This window comes from Diplotaxodon limnothrissa, linkage group LG7, assembly GCF_057381915.1.
Source record: "Diplotaxodon limnothrissa isolate DT_005_m linkage group LG7, D_limnothrissa_male_GT1.1, whole genome shotgun sequence".
NCBI classification, from domain to species: Eukaryota; Metazoa; Chordata; class Actinopteri; order Cichliformes; family Cichlidae; genus Diplotaxodon; species Diplotaxodon limnothrissa.
In genome coordinates this window covers 43,311,417-43,329,645 of record NC_140602.1, presented here as the reverse complement: position 1 = coordinate 43,329,645, position 18,229 = coordinate 43,311,417, and the positions used below count along the sequence as shown (strand labels likewise).

Here is an 18,229-nt window from a genome sequence, read left to right as displayed (position 1 = left end):
ATTCCATGAGGTAGCTGCTGGTCTCCTTTTTTGGTAATCTAAATCTCTGAAATACAGTGAAATTTACAGTTAACCTGCTCCTTTTACTTTGCCTACCATGACAAGCTTATCAAACATTGGCTTGAATCCCCAGAAACCAAATAGCCTGGACTCAGTGCTCAAAAAGTAACCATGGTTACACAGTAACTTTGAGGGAAAAGGGCAGATAATGAAGTCTCCCTCTCTGGCTCCACTAGACAACACTACCTATTTAAGTAATCACAACTAAAAAAAAATAAAAATAATAAAAGAAGTTGAGGTGGAGATATTTACTGTGCACCAGTCAGAAGTTCAAGCTGGATTTACACTTGAACAGTTTGGTAATCCCCCATTTATTTATATCCTCAGTAAAACACATTTTGTATAGAACATTAATTTAATTTGAACATAAATAAGACTTTAATACATTTCAAAATCTGACAGATTGAGAGACTCTGACGTTCTGAAAAGCTCTGTAGTGCGTGAAGCTGAACTGACACTGACAAACTGATTAAGATCCTGAAATGTGAAGAAGAAAAAAAAAGAAAATCCTTAAAATAATCTTTGAACATTGAAACATGACATTAACATTCATTACTTGAGTGAGCTGATGATTAAAAATGAACTTTAATCAGTTCTTTCTTTTCTTGAAAAACAAAGTCATCTCTAACTGAGAAATCATCATCAGACTGGTTGGTGTTGTTCACTATATTTTCACGTGGGTAAGCCCAGGAAAGTTCGAAGCATGTTAGAATGGATGAATAAATCTAGACGTTTCCAGGTGAAAAACTTTAGTGATTTTGACACAAACATTGGTTTCAAGTCATGGTTATGCAGGTTACAGATCACTGAAATATGGGCGTAACTATAAATGAATAAAGCAGGTTCTAATAACCCCATTAACAGGGTTCTTGTAACACACCTTTGCTTGTCAACTGACAACCCAAATGTAGACTGTTGACTTTAAATCCATTTAATAAAGACATTACAGTTTTACACGATTGTCTCCATAATGATGACATACACATTAACCAAATGCCCGTTCATGGCACTGTTGACTATTTAGTTAAGGTTGGAAACTGACAGGCAAGAAAGACTTTCCTGACTGACCTCAGTGCCTGACTCCAAGTAGATTTTTACATTGCATCCTTATATTCTGCTTCTGTTGGTACTGACTCATATGACCTTAGAATCTTGAATGGTAAATTCTATATACAGAGTCAATATTGAGAGTACTTTTTTTTGCTAACCCATCTCCTGTGATAAAATAACATCCAAGGCTTCAGAGAGAGAGAGAGAGAGAGAGAGAGAGAGCGAGAGCAAAATCTGTATTATCGACTAACTGCTCTTTGAACATTTATTCCGTTTTTTTGCACGTCCTCAGATGTTGACTTCACTCTTCCCGAGGCTTTTGAGAAGGCCTAGCCGTTCAGTCTCTGAGTAACCACCTCTCTGTACATGATAGAGATGTACACAAAGAGAAGTAGGATTACAAAGAAATCGTCCATGAATCCCAGAAGACCAAAGAGCGCTTCGGGAAGGATGTCGAGCGGAGAGGCCAGGTAGGTGATTGCCCCAATGAGGCAGAGAAGAATTCGAATCCTGAACATCCAGAAGAGGCCACCCACAGTAAACATCTCTCTAAAGGCGTGACGAAGCAGAGTGGGCACATCCCGCAGTCTGTCCATAAACTGAGGTAAACCACAGAAACAAAGTTGTCAATAATAACTCACGTTTATCTCATTTAAGGTAGTATCATATCGGCCATTTCATGGATGGCTGCAAATTTTAAACCCCTCTCTTTCGCATGTCTCCCATGATAGACTTGCAGAGAGAGCAAACATCCACTTCTTTAACAACTTTCCTAACTTTTGTATCAAGAATATAACTGTTGTTGGGTTTCAGACTATGACTCACAGAGACAAAGAAGGAGTTATACAATGGAGAAGTCCGCAGCTCCCAAGACCAAAGGAGACAGATCAGGTCATAATCAGATGAGCACCCCCCCTTAAAATATAACCATATTCTGGGTTGTACAGAATGAATATTCGAACTTAAAGCCCCAATCTAAATAAATATCACTGTGAAATACTCACAGATCTCGGCTGGCCGGAAAACCTGCGGTTGTAATCATTGATATCTCTTAATATTAGCTGAGGTTCAGCTTCCCCATCCTGTACCCTCTGAGGACCAGCGTGCTCATGAAATAGTGGAAAGAGCAATGTTACCTGGAATTAAAAGAAAAAAAAAATTAAAGATATTTTTAAGAAGGATACCAATACTGATATTGATGATAATCACATACATCGGTTGACATATATACACTTTTTTTTTTTGGGGGGGGGGGGGGGGGGGGCTTTGTTGCCAGTACAACAGCAAAACTGCTGAGAGAGATTGGGATCAGAGGACAGGCACAACGGCAGGCTATAAGAGAATTAGCTAACACTGCTGAGAGGACCAGTCACAGGCTATGGCTACAAAGGGCTGACATCACTTGGGCAGCTAAGGCAGTCAGCTAACTGCGATACACATGCCAAGGATTGATCACCACGACCAATCCTTGGCATGAGGCAGGCCCACCACGGGCCTGCCTCAACAGGGGGCGTCGAAAGAGTAAAACATAACATTAAAAGTTTTGCTGGTTGACTGCTACAGCTGTCTCAGGGCCTCCTGGGGACTGTGCAGTTAACTTCATGGTAGTACTAACTAAAAAGAAGAATGAAAAACGTTCCACTCTTCTCCCCTCTGCTCTTCTTCCCTTTTCTGGTAGGCAGTGGGGAGGTAGAGCGCACAGCCAGATCCGGAGGGGAGGTGTGGGAAGCCAGATCGGGCGCCTCCTTCCAGCTCTCCTCTCTGCTCTCTCCTATCTTATCTCATCTTACTTGTCTTACTCCTCTCTGTCACCTTTTCTGTCCCTTTGAAGAAATGAGGCTCCATAAATGCTAAAGAGGTAAGTATTTCTCAGTTGTAGTGAATAGATAGAAAATAAACTGTAGAAAATTAAACAGGAGAAAGAAGGAGAGAAAAACAATTTTAACATAAATCATTGACACACTCCAGGGCCTGATCAACCCTGGCAGGGCCTCCTTGGATGAGGAGTCTAGTGATAATGGCCGAAACACCCGATGAATCCAAGGTCCACTACGGACGATGTGTCGCAAATTTAACAATTTAGATCAGATCTCTAATCCCTAAACCTAAGCAGGGGAAATGGCAGGCTAGCTTGGGTAAACGAAGGCACACGACGATGTGTGCTGCTGGTAAAGTTTCTGCGCTGCTTTCTTCATAACAGCCATCCTTCAAGATTTTCTCCATTAAAAGCAATGCATTGTCTGGGATTGTAACATCTAGTCCTTTACTGAAACATTAGAGGCATAGATAACAGTTTTCCCCAAAATTTGCCATGTGTTTTTCTTTTTATGTACTCATTTATAGTTATATCGGCCAGTTGATATTATAAATCAACTGGGTGGTAATATATATATATGTAGAGCAGTGACAGGTCACACAGCACCGCTCTGACTGACACATCACTTATTCCATTTAACACTCATTTCCAACAACTGTGGCAGTAGCTAAACGCCTAAAAAGAATTAAGGTATTTTTGTGCATTCAAAGATATGAATACAGAACAGCTGGCAACTTATGAATATCCCTAGTGTGCATTTTAACAAGTACTGAAAGACTCACCATTTGTCTGCAGATGGGGCAGTTAATAGCTCCCAGCCAGGTGCCGTACCTCCAGTAGGCTATGATGCAGGAGCCTGTGTAAGAATACAGGATATGGCACATGAGTAAAACTAAAGCACAAAAAAAAAAAAGAAAAAATAATTTTTTTTTTTTACTTCAAATGATGTTTTCCTTGATGTGCATATTTTCAAATAATGTCAACATTTGTAGAAATTTTGTACTTTTTGTACTACTTTTTTAGTAATGAAATAAGCGATTAAAAGAATGAAATCATATTGTTTTGTTTAGTGCACATTACTGAAATCTGTACAATAATCTCACCACAGAAAAGGTGTCCACAATTGGTTTCCACAGGCAGAACAGCCTGCTGTAAACATACAGGACACGACATGTCTGTGTAATACTGCTGCCTGGCTTCAGCCTGGGGATTTTCATCCTGCAAAATGAAATCAAAAGCATACAAATTAAAACGTTTAGCACATTTGTTATAACAGAGCGCACAATTTTGAGAGTCATTCCCTCCAAATGAACAATAAAAATTATAAACCATTTACTAGCTGTAAAAGAATATTAATATTTATCTATAATCAGCCCTTTTGCAACTTCCTGTTGTGACTTGACAATTTAAACCTTTTCAGTTCCTTCTTCTGGACTTTTGCCAGTTCTAGAGCCAAAACTAATTGCTTCTTTTAAATTTCAGAGATATAAATATAAATTTTAGAGGTTGCTTTCTTAAGATAACATAGAAATTAAACACCAACAAAATAATAGTTTTAGTAAAGGATGACATCCTCCAAATTAAAATATAATCCTCAAAACTCTGCTTTTCTGAGTTTGAAATGTTCAGGCGATGTTTCAAACCACTCAAAGGATTCCAAGTAATACGTAGGGCTAAAAAGGCTAGAGCTGCGCTTGCGTCTTTACCTGCTCGGTCTGGAGCTGTTGTCGGACGGCTCTAACATGCTCCTGATTCTCAGGATGAATATTTTGCTGCTCTTGTCTGCAAATGTCAAAGGATGATTTGGCAATCAGATGTTTGTCAGCGTAAACTATGAAACAGAGCATGACAATGCAAATCCAAGACAGTGAGCTAAGTTTTAATACACTAACTGCCTGTGAACACAGTAATGAAACGGTAACACTGATGAACTTCATCATCAGTGTTACGAGTAGCCCTAAAGTGCAATATTCTACATGATTACAACCCTCAGATATATGCATATATTATCGGTCCTGAACACCTGTCATCCAAAGAAAAAGAAAACGGCACTTTCCTTTTATTAAACAACAATTGCTTACCTGCAGAGGAGAGTGAGGAGGCCTGCAAGGAAGGCGACACTGAGCACCACCACAAATAAGACCTGGTTGCTGACACCTTCAATGAGAGTGTCCTCATCTTGGATCAAGTAGTCCAAGTCCCCATGCTGACCGTCCTCCATCACCCACACTCATAGCCTACAACTCTGGAAAACAGAGGGGGAGAAGAAAAAAAAGATCACTAATTACAATTTTAAATGTTAGTAAAAGCTATATAATTTAACGGACTATGAGGTTCCACTAATGTATTCCCAAGTCTGTGAATGCCACAAATCTGTGGGTTTACGGAATTAAGCTGCGAACTTAAAGGCTTGTTTTTAAGTGACCTGTTAGCAATAGCAGCGATCAGTCCATTCTTACCAAAACGTTACAAAAATAGGGTAGCGACACTTTATGTCTAGTCTACTAGCCTACTTGTCCCTGCATGTAGCATTCTTCCGTTCACTGTGTTGCTATTATCAGCTAGCAACGCCCGCTTGCCAAGTTTAGCGCTGGCGTAGATTAGCTTTTAACACATTAATGAGCACCGCTACTGTTGGTAATGACAGTGCGTGGCTTTTGGAAGTTCCTCCACCATAGACAATATTGAGCCCTGTAGTTATTTATGTACCAGTGAAAGAAGGACAGCTTCTCTCTTTAAGTCTGAGCTCTTACGGGACATTTAACGACTCTTTGACGACAGGCTTAGCAGGGCCGCCTTAAATTATAGCAAAAGAGTGTGGCACAGAGCATAATGAAGCTAATACTGTTTATGTAACGTGCAAAGTAATTTGAAACGTTTTGCAAGACGGACTATGATGAAAGAGCTCACCTGATAATAAGAAGTCCACCTCCAGTCGGTAAGCTCTTTCCAAAAGCTTCACCTATCCGCTCCATCCACTCTATCGAGACATTTCCCTCCCCAATTATGACAGCTTTTAGAGGCTCAGTCAAATTAGGAGACCAGGCGCAATCGCTTGCGTGTTGTTGCTCTTGCTTGGCATGCCGATGGTAATGTTTCGGTTTGCAACGACTTCCTTTCCTTCTTATTCTCTTAGAGGTATGCAGGTTAGAAGCTACGACGACAGAATGCTGCCCCCTAGTGTTTAGTAATGACGTTATCTTTGTACTTTATCCTTTATCCCATTATTTTTTTGTTTTATTTTACATAAATTAAACATATTATACAAAGAGAGAGTAATTTCTGAAATTATTTAACTGCTCAGAAAAATAGTTTTAGCTTTTTAATGTATGTATTCTCCTACGTTTATTTAACTTCATTATTTATGAGAGACTTGTATTCTGTCTCTACTGACGGAAATGTCTTACCTTAAATAGAAAGACGTCTTCATATAGTGTATAACTTAACAATTAAATTTCTTAGTAATGATCCAAGCTTGTTAACCACGCTTTGACCAATAGGTGGCAGAAGTGCTAATACAATGTAGATGTTTCTTACAAGAAGACGAAGAAGAAAAAGAAGGAGAAGAAGAAGCACAAGCACCACCACCGCTAGTGCATCAATATTACGAACAGTTCTACGAAGCTACTTTTGGCGACAAAAAGGACCCAGTTTTACACAGCTCTCTTTAACTGAGGCACAATGCCTCGTTATGCACAGCTAGTGATGGGTCCCGCGGGTAGCGGTAAGGTAAGTTATCACTCATTCAGTTAAACTTGTTGAAATACCTTGTTGTGCTATTCGGCTAAGGCATGAGGTTGTCTTGTGTTCAACACAGACTGCATCTGCTTTTTGTTTACTGGAGTTCATTTTCATTTCAGAGTACCTACTGCTCCACCATGGTCCAGCATTCAGAGACCTTAAACCGTTCGGTTCAGGTGGTCAATTTGGACCCAGCAGCTGAGCACTTTGATTACCCTGTCATGGCAGGTAAATGCAGCATAGTTTTAGTTTATATGACATAGTAGTGTCCATAGAAGAGAGGAAGATACGATTAACCCTGATAAATGGCTTTTAATTAGGCTCTAACATTAATTCTTGCTTTAGTATTTAGCATATAGGAGTTATTTTACACAACCCACATGGTAACTTTATTATGTTTGCTCTCAGACATTCGTGAGCTTATTCAGGTGGATGACGTGATGGAGGACGAGTCTTTAAGATTTGGCCCAAACGGAGGTCTGGTTTTCTGCATGGAGTACTTCGCAAACAACTTTGATTGGCTGGAGGAAAGCCTGGGCCACGTGGAAGATGACTACATATTGTTTGACTGTCCAGGTAAATGTTTCAAAGAGGGTATGTTGAAGCCAGACTTCCATTAGCTTCAGCACAGTGCAGTTGTTTGTGCTGGAGTGTGGATGGGATTCAACATATCCTGGGCACTGTTATTTGTTAATTTTGTTAAAATCACCAAAATAGATTTACACTCATGACCACTTACCCTCAAAATTACCTTAATTCCTTATGGCATACATTCAACACGGTGAATTCCTTATAGACTTTGGACCATACTGACACGATAGCATCACAAAATTGCTGCAGATTTGTCAGTTTGTTTGAGATGCCAAAACGTTGATTTTGGCCATCTGAGACTGAAGAAGGCACTTGGATGAGTGATATAATGTTTCTCCCACTGAAAGTGCTATGGTTTTGATGGACAGGATCAATGTTTTGGGATTTCATTACCTGGATGATTGAGCATGCAGCGAGACATAGTTTGAGATGATTTTGAGCTTTGTAGTATGACAAATTATCCTACTAGAAGCAACAGTCAGAAGATGGGTTTACTGTGATCATAAGGTAGTCAGCAGCAATACTCAGGTAGGCTGTGGGGTTTAAATTATGTTTTCTTGAACCTTTGCAAATTATAGCCTCAGTTTCCTGGTCATAGTTGACAGTAGTGGCACCTGGTGTGGTGTTCTGCTGCTGTAGCCTATCCGATTCAAGGTTCAACATGTTGTGCATTCAGAGATGTTCTTCTGTAAACCTAGGTTGTAATGAATATGAGTTTACTCTTGCCTTCATATTAGCTTTAAACAGTCTGGTCTTTCTCCTCATACATGAACAAGAATTCTCACCCAGAGAAGTGGCGCTCTTTTTTTTTTTTTCTGGACTGTTGTCTGTAAACCCTACGGATGGTTGTTGATGGCTGTTTGGGGAAAATCCCAGCAGATCAGTTTCAGAAATACTCAGACCAGCCCGTCTGGCATCAATAACCATACCATATTTCCCTTTTCTGATGCTTGCTTTAAACTTCAGCATATTGAACATGTCTGTATGCTTAAATGTAGTTGAGCTGCTGCCATTAGAGAGTAACAAACCTATTGAATTGGCAGATGAGTGTATATATCATTATTTCAGTCTTGGAACAAGGTATGTTATCGTTGGAAAAGTGGTTGTCCGTGTGTGCCTCATAGAACTGGTGTGAAGCGTGGCTTCTCTTTACAGGGCAGATTGAGCTGTACACACACCTTCCTGTAATGAAGCAGCTGGTGGAGCAGCTCCAGCAGTGGGAGTTTCGGGTTTGTGGAGTTTTCCTTGTTGACTCGCAGTTCATGGTGGAGTCTTTTAAGGTAACAGTCTCACAGTGTCTTCCTCTGATTTATTTGATTTTCCTTTTTTAACTTCATTTCTGTACAAACACAAACATAATGTAATAGTGAGAGCACACCTTTTACTTGTCTCCTACTGTAGTTTATCTCTGGAGTCATGGCTGCCCTCAGTGCTATGGTGTCATTAGAGATTCCTCAGGTAAACATCATGACAAAAATGGATCTGCTTAGCCCCAAAGCAAAGAAGGAGATTGAAAAGTAAGTTTCATATGAATTGACAATGTTAAGTGCACACAAAATCTACAAAAGTAATTCCCTTTGTCGTCTGTACTAGGACTAGATTAATGTTTTCTTTTCATGTTATTCAAAACCTGAACATGTTTGAAGACACAATTCTTAGTTTTAATTTGCTTACATTTTTATGCATTGCATTTTTTTTTTTTTTTTTATAAAGATACCTGGACCCGGACATGTACTCGATGATGGAAGACGGCTCCAACACAATCAGAAGCAAAAAGTTCAAGAAGCTAACCAAAGCTATTTGTGGTCTCGTAAGTAAAGGCCTTGATTTGGTACTGCATCATGTTTATGACCAGATTGATATTTTTATTAATATATTTGTCTGTTTTTAATGAGACAGTATCTGTTTGTGTATCTAGATTGATGACTACAGTATAGTAAGATTCCTCCCTTTTGACCGCACTGATGAAGAAGGTATTAACATAGTACTGCAACACATTGACTTCTCAATACAGTACGGAGAGGACCTGGAGTTTAAGGAGCCAAAGGTGAAGAAACAGCACAACCCACCCACCCCAATTAAACACAACTGGAAAAAAATAAATATATATATATAATAAATATATATTTATATAATAAATATACTGTGTGTGTGTGTGTGTGTGTGTGTGTGTGTGAGAGATGCATTATATAGCTTTTCATGATCAACCAGTTTTTTTTTGTTCTGTACCTTGTTTTCCTACAGGAGGTTGAGGAACAGCCTGCTAACCTAAATTATGACGACATTTTTCAAGACAAAGCGAACAGCTGAGGCGGAGTACGGCCAATCCTGCAAATACAGACTTTGTGTAGCAAGACTGGCAAAGGAGTTCCAATCGGACTGTTTGTTGTAACTGGATGGATACCGAGAAATGGACACGTGAAGAAGATTGTGGATATCATAAATAATGTTTCATGTTTTTTTTTTTTGTTTGTTTTGATGAAAATGAAGCTATTCATTTAAAAGTATATTTTAAAACAGTGGTTTGATGCATTTAAATGCTTAGCAGTTATTAAAAAATATTGCTATTATATTTTTTTGAATAAAATGCAACGCAAAATACACGTTTTGCCGCCCGTGTGATGTAAAGTGTTTATTTAGCGCCCCCGGCTGGTTGATACGCCACATGACACGTGGCCACTTCCTGTAAAGCCGAAGGGTGGGACAGCACGGAAGCAGCATCTTGCAAGTGTTGGAATATTTCTGTCGCTGAGCAGTTGGACTGATATTTATCATTCAACATGCCGGTGAGTAAAAATAAGAAGGAACACACTATTATTGACGAGCAGAGAACTTTACTGCTAGGTTTAGAGCAGAAATATTGCGCTGAAATCCCACTGAGTAGGAAAAAAGGGGCCTCCGAGTTAACGTTAGCATAGTTCGCTAATTACCTAACCATTTGGGTCGCAATTTAACGATGTTTGACATGTCAGAAAGCGCAAATTCGCGTTTGATGCTTTGTTGCAAATAGGTTTTAGCACGCTGCCTATACTACTACTTATTATTTGGTTCTACGGTAACATAACTATTAAACCAGGCTAGCATAGTAGCAATGATGCTATCTGGCAGAAATGTTCCCAAAGATATCAGGTGACAGCAACTTTTTCTTTTAATATTTTTCAGGCGTATCACTCAAACCTGATGGCCACCGAAACGAGGCTGGTGGGGAACATGGCTTTGCTCCCCGTCAAAACTCAGTTTAAAGGACCAGCCAGGGGAGACGGTAAGGCTATGCGATATATTTTACTTGTGTAATATTTATCGAGTATATTTTACTCGATAATGTCCTTCACATAACGCATATCAATTGTAGTGAAGTCTATAGTAGTGTTTTTTGATTTGGTTAAGTCATTTTTAGGCAATGGGTTGTATCTTGTTATGACCCCTACTGTATTTCCTGATACATGCATCAGATACACTTCCTTATATGGTGTAAAAAGCTCATCCTCAACTTCTAACTTCTTCATTAGAGTCTATGAGCACTTCTGTAATAAAACGGTGCATTTTGTAGTGTCTACTCCACCTAAAGGTTCATTTCAGTCTTCCATGGTGTTGTGGGTTTGACAGGTTCAGTGCTATTGAATAATAAAGTTATTATATTTTGTGATTGGGTGATTCTAGTTGCTTGTTAGCAGCTCATAAATCAAGAATGGAGCTCTGCTGGTAGCAAAAAGGCCTGCATGGCCAAAACGGGAAATGACATTTTAACAGTGACACATACATATGCACAAATACTGAATTTAGAGCCATAAATTTGTTGATTTCTTCTTTGCTTTTTTAAATTTTAGGCGTAGATTCTGATATTATTGACGAGGCTATCTACTACTTCAAGGCCAATGTTTTCTTCAAGAACTATGAAATCAAGGTAAGCAATTCATTGACATTTGCACTGTTTTGATTGCATGTGTTCCATGTTTAAGGAGACCAAAATAGTCATAAACCTTAGGGTGGTTTTGCTGTATTTGTGCCCCCACCATTGTATCAACATATAATTTTTTTTTTTTTTAAAGTAGCTTAATAAGTTTTATTTGAATAAGGAGGCAGGTATGCACCTCACTGGTGCCCCTTTTCCTCTATGTTTTCTCTTACTCTCTGGAGCAGCTGAGCACTTGGTTTTTCCACATGCCCTGGCTTGCCTCTTCCTGTGATTGCAAACAGTGCAATCTTTTCATAGTTTGCATAGTTTAGGCTGTTCAATTCTGAGACCTAACTACTACAAATTACAGTAACCTCAATGCTTTATATAAATTTTTCAAAAATGTGTGTGTACATGTGTTTCTTTCAGAATGAGGCAGACAGGACACTGATCTATGTCACACTCTATATTTCTGAATGCCTAAAGAAACTACAGAAGGTAAATTGAAATCCCCACAAAGGGCTTAATGCAGTTTCATCACTTGTAGCAATGAGCTACTTAAATATATATATTCAAGTAGGTGACCAGAAAACATAATCAAACTATTTCCATTGGGATATGTGGCTCTACAGTGCAGCTCCAGGAGCCAGGGAGAAAAGGAGATGTACACTCTGGGCATCACAAACTTTCCCATTCCTGGAGAACCTGGCTTCCCCCTTAATGCTATGTATGTCAAACCTGCAAACAAGCAAGAGGAAGGTAAGAAGCCACAAGCTAGGATTAGTACATGTTTGTCTGCCTTAGGGTGTTTATCAGTAAATAAGTAAAAACAAACTTGACATTTCACCATATTTATACCAACTGGTTATGTTGTTTCAATTCCCTGACTCTGAATTAGACTGGTTCCTTTGTACACCTCTTATATTTCAAGGTAAAAATAGAAATGCTGACCTTTAAGCTTTAGGGGTCTGGGGCTGAAAATGTTGTTTTATACTTATGTGATTATCATTTATAAAGTACCAACTGTTACACATGAAACTAATGGAATTCCACCCTATTTAAAAACTCCTGAAAATATCGAGTTATTTTACTGAACTCCATATCCAAGTGAATCCTCTCAGATCTTTTACAGCAATCTTACTCCTAAATCTAAATGCCTGGATCTTTTTTTTTTTGTACAGTATATTATGTGGAAGGTCGACTACTAAAGCCATGCCTTCCTGCTGTTAAACAGTAGTTGTTGCTGTCTGTGGCTGGACTGATAATATTTGCTCTTCATCCTTCTTTAGAGACTATGAGGGCCTACCTCCAGCAGCTCCGACAGGAGACTGGCTTGAGGCTATGCGATCGTGTGTTTGACCCCCAGACAGATAAACCCAGCAAGGTAAGTCTGGCATGTCCAAAGTGATTGGCTGTTGCGGTCTGTGAACATGACAAGGGAAATGTCTCAGGGCTAATGCACCCCTTGTTCCTTAATTACTGTGTCTGATGCATCCAGTAGGATTTAAGTTGCAATACAGAAAAGAACTTGCATAGCTCATATTTGGATCAGAGGCGAACGAAAATTAACTGTTGTTCCTGTCTTGATTTCCTGCCTCCTTTATCTGATTTATACAACTTAATATCAAATCTAGGTCACCACACAGCTAACCCAGGAGGGATACAGGCTTAAATGCTAGATTTAAGCTGCTTTCTACAATCTAAATATGTGCAGGTTTCAGCAGTTAACACTGAAACGTGTCCTTTTGACTGAAAAGTTTACCAACTTTTTCTTCTTTCAGTGGTGGGTTTGCTTCGTCAAGAAGCAGTTCATGAACAAAAGCCTGTCAGCCCCTGGACAGTGAGCAACTAGGACTGCAGTTTTCTACACTTGCAAGATGGATTTTTGGGTGGGGTGGTAAAGGAGGGTCTGCTTTTGTGTTAAGATTTTATACAGTTTATGTTCAAGCATGTCTTCACTTGTTGATTATATTGAGCTGGTGCTTAATTCAATAAAGCAATTATGGAGACGCGAAACTAGTGCAGTTATTGCCGTTTAGTTTTTAACCAAATGTGCCACTAGGTGTGAAGGAAAACTTCAGTGACTTGAGGTCTGTTTAAGGATGTGTTGGTGTACAGCGGAGGGAAGAAAAGGTTTCTACAGAAAGAACAGTATCTGCACGACTTTATTCACACTTTTATATCAATACAACTATATTTCATTTGACATATCCATGCTATTGTAACCATAAAAAAAAAAAAGCTGTTACATATAAACTTCTGTAAGAGGTATTAAAATAACTGCTGACCTGTGACCTCTTCCATAGGAATGAGAGAATACATTTACTCTACATATGCAATCACAAGGATAGGAAGAAAGTCTGTTAATTTAAAAAAATAATAATAATTAAAATCACGGTTTCTCTTTGGTTTGTATGAGACACCTTTTTTCCTTGAGTTAAAAAAAAAAAAAGGCTCTTAAATGCAGTCCTTGCTGAAGTTAAGGCAGTGTTCAAGTTCACCAACAAAGGAAAGAAGAAGCACCTGAGAAAGAGGAAGATGTGTTTCTAGATTTCCATCTGATCAATGACTGCGATTAATGAAAAACTGCATATATAGTGAAATGAGTGGCTCAGTGTTGCAAATTGAAGGAAAAAAAAATAACTCGAGCAGTCGACACGCAACAGCTTCACTACAAATAAATAGATTAATATAAACAAGCTTTAGAGAAGGTGCATTTATCCTGGTGCCTTCTCCAAAATCTGATGATTTTTTTCCCCATACACAGAATTTAACATTACACTACTTAATACATTTACTTTGGGGGGAAAAAACAAAATAGGAGCAGTGTACTGTCAAATTCCATAAGTATGCAAGCCACACAAAAAGGCTGCACATGTCCTGCTAGTGAAATGCTGATAAAGTGGTAATGATATAAAACTGCAGCATTGATGTTACTGCTGTTCAGCAATATTCATGAAGAAGTTTCTTCACTGGCAAAAAGTTGCAAAGATCTGCCAGCCATCTCCCTCAACGGGCAATCCACATCCAGCTCCTACCCAAGAAAAAAATAAACATTTCAGTTTCTGTTCTAGTTTCATAAGGAAGTAAATCACTATGGTAGAAGGCTATGAATTCAGAGGGCTCTAAAAATCAAACAAACTAACAAAAAAAAAATAAAAAATAAATAAATAAATTTGTAATGCATGAACAATAAAGCTTCTTCTTGTCATTACTTAAAATGCAGCTAATGCCAAACTTGCTCAAAGGCAGCCTAGCAGATGTGAAGAGGTTAAATCTGGGTGATTGTACTTACAGAACTGATGATCAGACTGACGCCTTAGTCAAAAGCAGTGTCTTGGCTTTTCCGTACACAACGCGCCACCTTTTTCTTAAAAATTCCTGTAGGATCTTCTCTCCACTCTTTCTGCCAGGTATAATAGACAGTGATTGTATACAGTGTCATTTACTCCCTCCATCACTTCTTGTTTCTACATCTTGGCCACACAAGCTGCACAAATCAGAGATGCCTGTAACACGTTTACTTCATTTCTCTTAGAGCTTACACGTTGTCTGAAGCTAGCGGAGAACATGAGCACTTACAGCTGCATCCACATTGGCAGGAGAATCTACATTGGGATCTGCCAGCATGGAGATGACACTGATCATGATGGTCTCCACTGTATGGATCGGTAGCCAGCGCTCCTCAGGCTTCTCGTAGCCGTACTTGTCCTCACCAGGTTCGTGCAGAATGGAAATGCAAACTTCGCCATTTTTTGCCACTGGCATAAAAGAAAACAGGAAAATAAACAGACTGTTACAGTGCTGCAGATATAAAATAAAAGGTAAAAGCTCATTAAGGGACTTTTACCACAAGTGGTGTGGTATAGGCTTATTCCATACCACTTGTGGTAAAAGTGGCTCATGTCATACCACTTAAAAGTACACGATTGATGGATCTATTGATCCTCACCCTACTGATATAGTTAACATACACAGACTACCAACTGAAGAAGCAATCATAATAGCAAAATAATGATAATAAAAGCAAAACATGTTTCTTCTTAAAGTGTTATTGGTTATGTATTTAATGTCATTTAAAGAATTTTTTCCAGATTCACAATTTATTTATTTTATAAAATGAAAATTTGAGTAATTTAATTATAAATATAATTAGTTTTTGTCCCAAGTACAATCCACATTATTACTTAAAAAGCAGATTTACCATTCCTTCACTCTGGTATCACTCAATTTCAATCATTTCAACTAAATATTAATTGTGTTATGTATATATGATGAAACCAATCAGCCAGCTGAGAGACATAATCTGTCTAGCGTGTATTGAATCAGCCCTGGGACCCAAAACATGTCACCTAGAACGGGCAAAGGAGACATCCTGGAAGAGAATAGCAGCTCTACTCTGAGGTCCTCACTCCATTTCTAAGGCTGAAAGATGACACCATTCGGAGAAAACTCATTTCCATCACTTGCACTTGTGATCTTATTCTTTCAGTCACTACTCAGAGCTTGTGACCACAGGTGAGAGTAAGGACATAGATCAGTCGGTAAACAGACAGACTCACTTTTACACTAGTCTCCTCACCACAACGAACCAGTACAGCACCCACACTGCTGCCAAGACTGCACCAATCTGCCTGTCACTTTCCCAACTCCCCTCTCTTGAGAACAAAACCCAGATATACTTGAACTCCTCGACTTGGTGCAGCAACTTGTCCCCTACCCAGAGTGGGCACTCTCTTCCAGCTGTGAACCGTGGCCTCAGACCTAGAGGTGCTGATTCTCATCTCGACTGCAAACCACTCGGGTGTAACCTGAAAGTCATTTCTCAATGTAGCCAACAAAACCATATCATCTGCAAGAAGCTGAGACAAAAGACCCGATATCCTCCGTCAATTAGCTGTGTCTAGAAATTCTCCCCATAAAACGAGTCTGTGACAAATAAAAGCCTTGGCGGAGACCAACACCCACTGAGATGGAGTCTGATTTAATGCTGGGAATGCAAACCAAACAACTAAAAACACCTAAAGCTAAATGATTACTACAAGTAGTTATAATACACAGTTTGCCTCTTGCTTTGCTCAGGGCATGCTGGCATGTCACAGAAGCAAACAGTTGCTACTTTCCCATCTGTGTTTTGGGAGCAAAGTAAACATCTTTTTTTTTTTATGTAGGTCTTCCAGTCCAGTGTTGGACAGCCACATCAGGTGTTTTCACTGTGATTTAGTGGTCATTAAAATGTGTTCAGAAATTGCAAAATGATGATGATTAATCTTGTAAATCACACACGCTGCTCTCCGGTATATAAGCTGCATTTATAGGGTAAAGGTAGTGGTATCGGCAATGCTGGCCCTGTATTTGCTTCATATCTGATCAATACCAAAATCTGCAGTATTGCACAGCACTACTGTACATACCCGAGTGTTAAGCTAAGGCTTATATATTTTTAAAACTCATAATTCTTGTATTTTTTAATAATATAAATTACCATCTAAGCCATTGGCTGTGATTAGAAGTAATGTTTGCATAATCATAACCACAATTTAAGACAGCCCCCCCCCAAAGAAAAATGCTAATTTTCTATCCTTTGATGTAGAATACATAAAGAGGAAGAGGTTCTGAGATGCTTGCTCTTACCATTTGGATGCCAGATTTCAGTGGCGAACTTCATCTTAGGAGGCTTCAAAGGATAGTCGCGAGGAAATGTTAAGATAGCTTTGAAGAAACCTCCTTCACTGAAAATGAGAAAGAGGATGGTGTTAACAAGACCAGCTTTAGCTTCAGATGGATATAAATCCATTAGTTAAGATCAATAAACAAGAATCACTCACTATAATGTGTCTTGAGGTCCAATAACGACCACTTCCCATTGATAGATGTTATCATCGTCCACGAGCCCGGCAGAAAAGCCGTCCACTGGGTTCTTGATCAGTTCTGCAGATTCAAAGTGATCAAACGTGTTTAAACTCACCACACTGTGTGTTTCGAATAACATCAAGTAGACATGGAGAGAGTAAGCACATGTAATGAATGGGGGTGTACTGACTTTTAAATAGTAGCTGTTGAGCAATAGCAGCTAGCCTTAGTCATATGTCCGCTAACAGCTGTGTGACACGCTATCTACGCGCGACACGTGCATTACAACTACATTTTCAAGCTTTTATATATAAAACACACAGGTCACATATGACAAACACTGCTACTACTAAACAACAACCAAACGAAACACGTCTGCTTCTCACTTGTGACTGACAATAAAACAAAGTGAAATGCTAGTGTCCACAGACTTAGCAGCAACAGTTAGCTAACTTACCTGATAATTGTTTACGCAATAACAACGAAGACTGTCCCGTCATTTTACAAATGTATGTTTTCGAGTAAGAAGTAACTAACACAAACTAAAGCTGTGGAAACGATTTAAACTACACCGTCCACGTTTCTTCTCTCTCAGACAGCGCCGTCAGTGACTTATAAAAAAAGTGGTCTGAGGAAGTAGTGAGCCATTTTTACCCTGAGTCAGATCTCTCAGGCAAATCTTCCTCCCCATGTACGTAGCATACCACAAATGTCAGGGTAAAACTAAGCTAAAACTGTGCTAAAATATTTAATTAAATCGAATAAAAATACAACTGGGTTTTAGAAAAAATGTAACGTAAATTAAATCATGTGCACATGTAATGACAGTTAAACAGCCAAATGCCGTGCATTAAAAAAAAAACAAAAAAAAAAAAACAAACAAACCTCTGTTATCTGCTAGCTTAAAAAAAACTATCATTTTACCTCAAATTAACCAGGGAAACATTAAGACTACAGATATTAAAAATCTCCCTAACAAACATATAACTGACTAAAACACTTTGTTTCTCCTTTATGCATATTAATGTATAATAATAACATAATAATAATGATAATAATAATACATTTTAATTATAGGCGCCTTAGAGATCGTCAAGGTCACCTTACATTAGTACAGCAAAATAAAAACATAAGGCCCTATAAATGGTAAATGGCCTGTAGGACCCCAAAGCGCTTCACATATCCAGTCATCCACGCACACATTCACACACTGGTGATGGCAA

The 18,229-nt window shown here is 38.9% G+C and overlaps 4 protein-coding genes across 5 annotated transcripts; 2 read left to right on the top strand and 2 right to left on the bottom strand.

The window, feature by feature from the left end:
• Positions 1-697: 697 nt before the first annotated feature.
• Positions 698-6,032, bottom strand: rnf170 (ring finger protein 170). Its single transcript, XM_085358128.1, has 7 exons — positions 5,837-6,032; positions 5,008-5,171; positions 4,633-4,708; positions 4,030-4,144; positions 3,709-3,782; positions 2,115-2,246; positions 698-1,709 (listed from the first exon to the last, which is right to left on the bottom strand). The coding sequence occupies exons 2-7, from the start codon at positions 5,145-5,147 to the stop codon at positions 1,440-1,442; spliced, it is 807 nt and encodes a 268-aa protein (XP_085214254.1). The 5' UTR covers positions 5,148-5,171; positions 5,837-6,032; the 3' UTR covers positions 698-1,439.
• A 475-nt stretch (positions 6,033-6,507) lies between these two features.
• On the top strand, positions 6,508-9,673 carry gpn3 (GPN-loop GTPase 3). Its single transcript, XM_085358127.1, has 8 exons — positions 6,508-6,655; positions 6,787-6,895; positions 7,076-7,243; positions 8,414-8,538; positions 8,660-8,775; positions 8,972-9,068; positions 9,177-9,305; positions 9,503-9,673. The coding sequence occupies exons 1-8, from the start codon at positions 6,608-6,610 to the stop codon at positions 9,566-9,568; spliced, it is 858 nt and encodes a 285-aa protein (XP_085214253.1). The 5' UTR covers positions 6,508-6,607; the 3' UTR covers positions 9,569-9,673.
• Positions 9,674-9,951: 278 nt separating this feature from the next.
• Positions 9,952-13,344, top strand: arpc3 (actin related protein 2/3 complex, subunit 3). Its single transcript, XM_085358124.1, has 7 exons — positions 9,952-10,044; positions 10,421-10,520; positions 11,086-11,162; positions 11,583-11,651; positions 11,786-11,912; positions 12,443-12,537; positions 12,935-13,344. Exons 1-7 carry the CDS (start codon positions 10,039-10,041, stop codon positions 12,995-12,997), a joined length of 537 nt encoding a protein of 178 aa, XP_085214250.1. The 5' UTR covers positions 9,952-10,038; the 3' UTR covers positions 12,998-13,344.
• A 93-nt stretch (positions 13,345-13,437) lies between these two features.
• Positions 13,438-17,637, bottom strand: LOC146628846 (ubiquitin-conjugating enzyme E2 G1-like). 2 transcript variants are annotated; one of them, XM_085358126.1, is made up of 6 exons: positions 17,464-17,637; positions 16,982-17,084; positions 16,788-16,885; positions 14,736-14,914; positions 14,449-14,559; positions 13,438-14,187 (listed from the first exon to the last, which is right to left on the bottom strand). In XM_085358126.1, the coding sequence occupies exons 1-5, from the start codon at positions 17,504-17,506 to the stop codon at positions 14,473-14,475; spliced, it is 510 nt and encodes a 169-aa protein (XP_085214252.1). In that variant the 5' UTR covers positions 17,507-17,637; the 3' UTR covers positions 13,438-14,187; positions 14,449-14,472. The 2 variants fall into 2 exon arrangements, with proteins under 2 accessions (XP_085214252.1, XP_085214251.1); XM_085358125.1 differs by having other exon boundaries at positions 14,449-14,555.
• Positions 17,638-18,229: the final 592 nt, after the last annotated feature.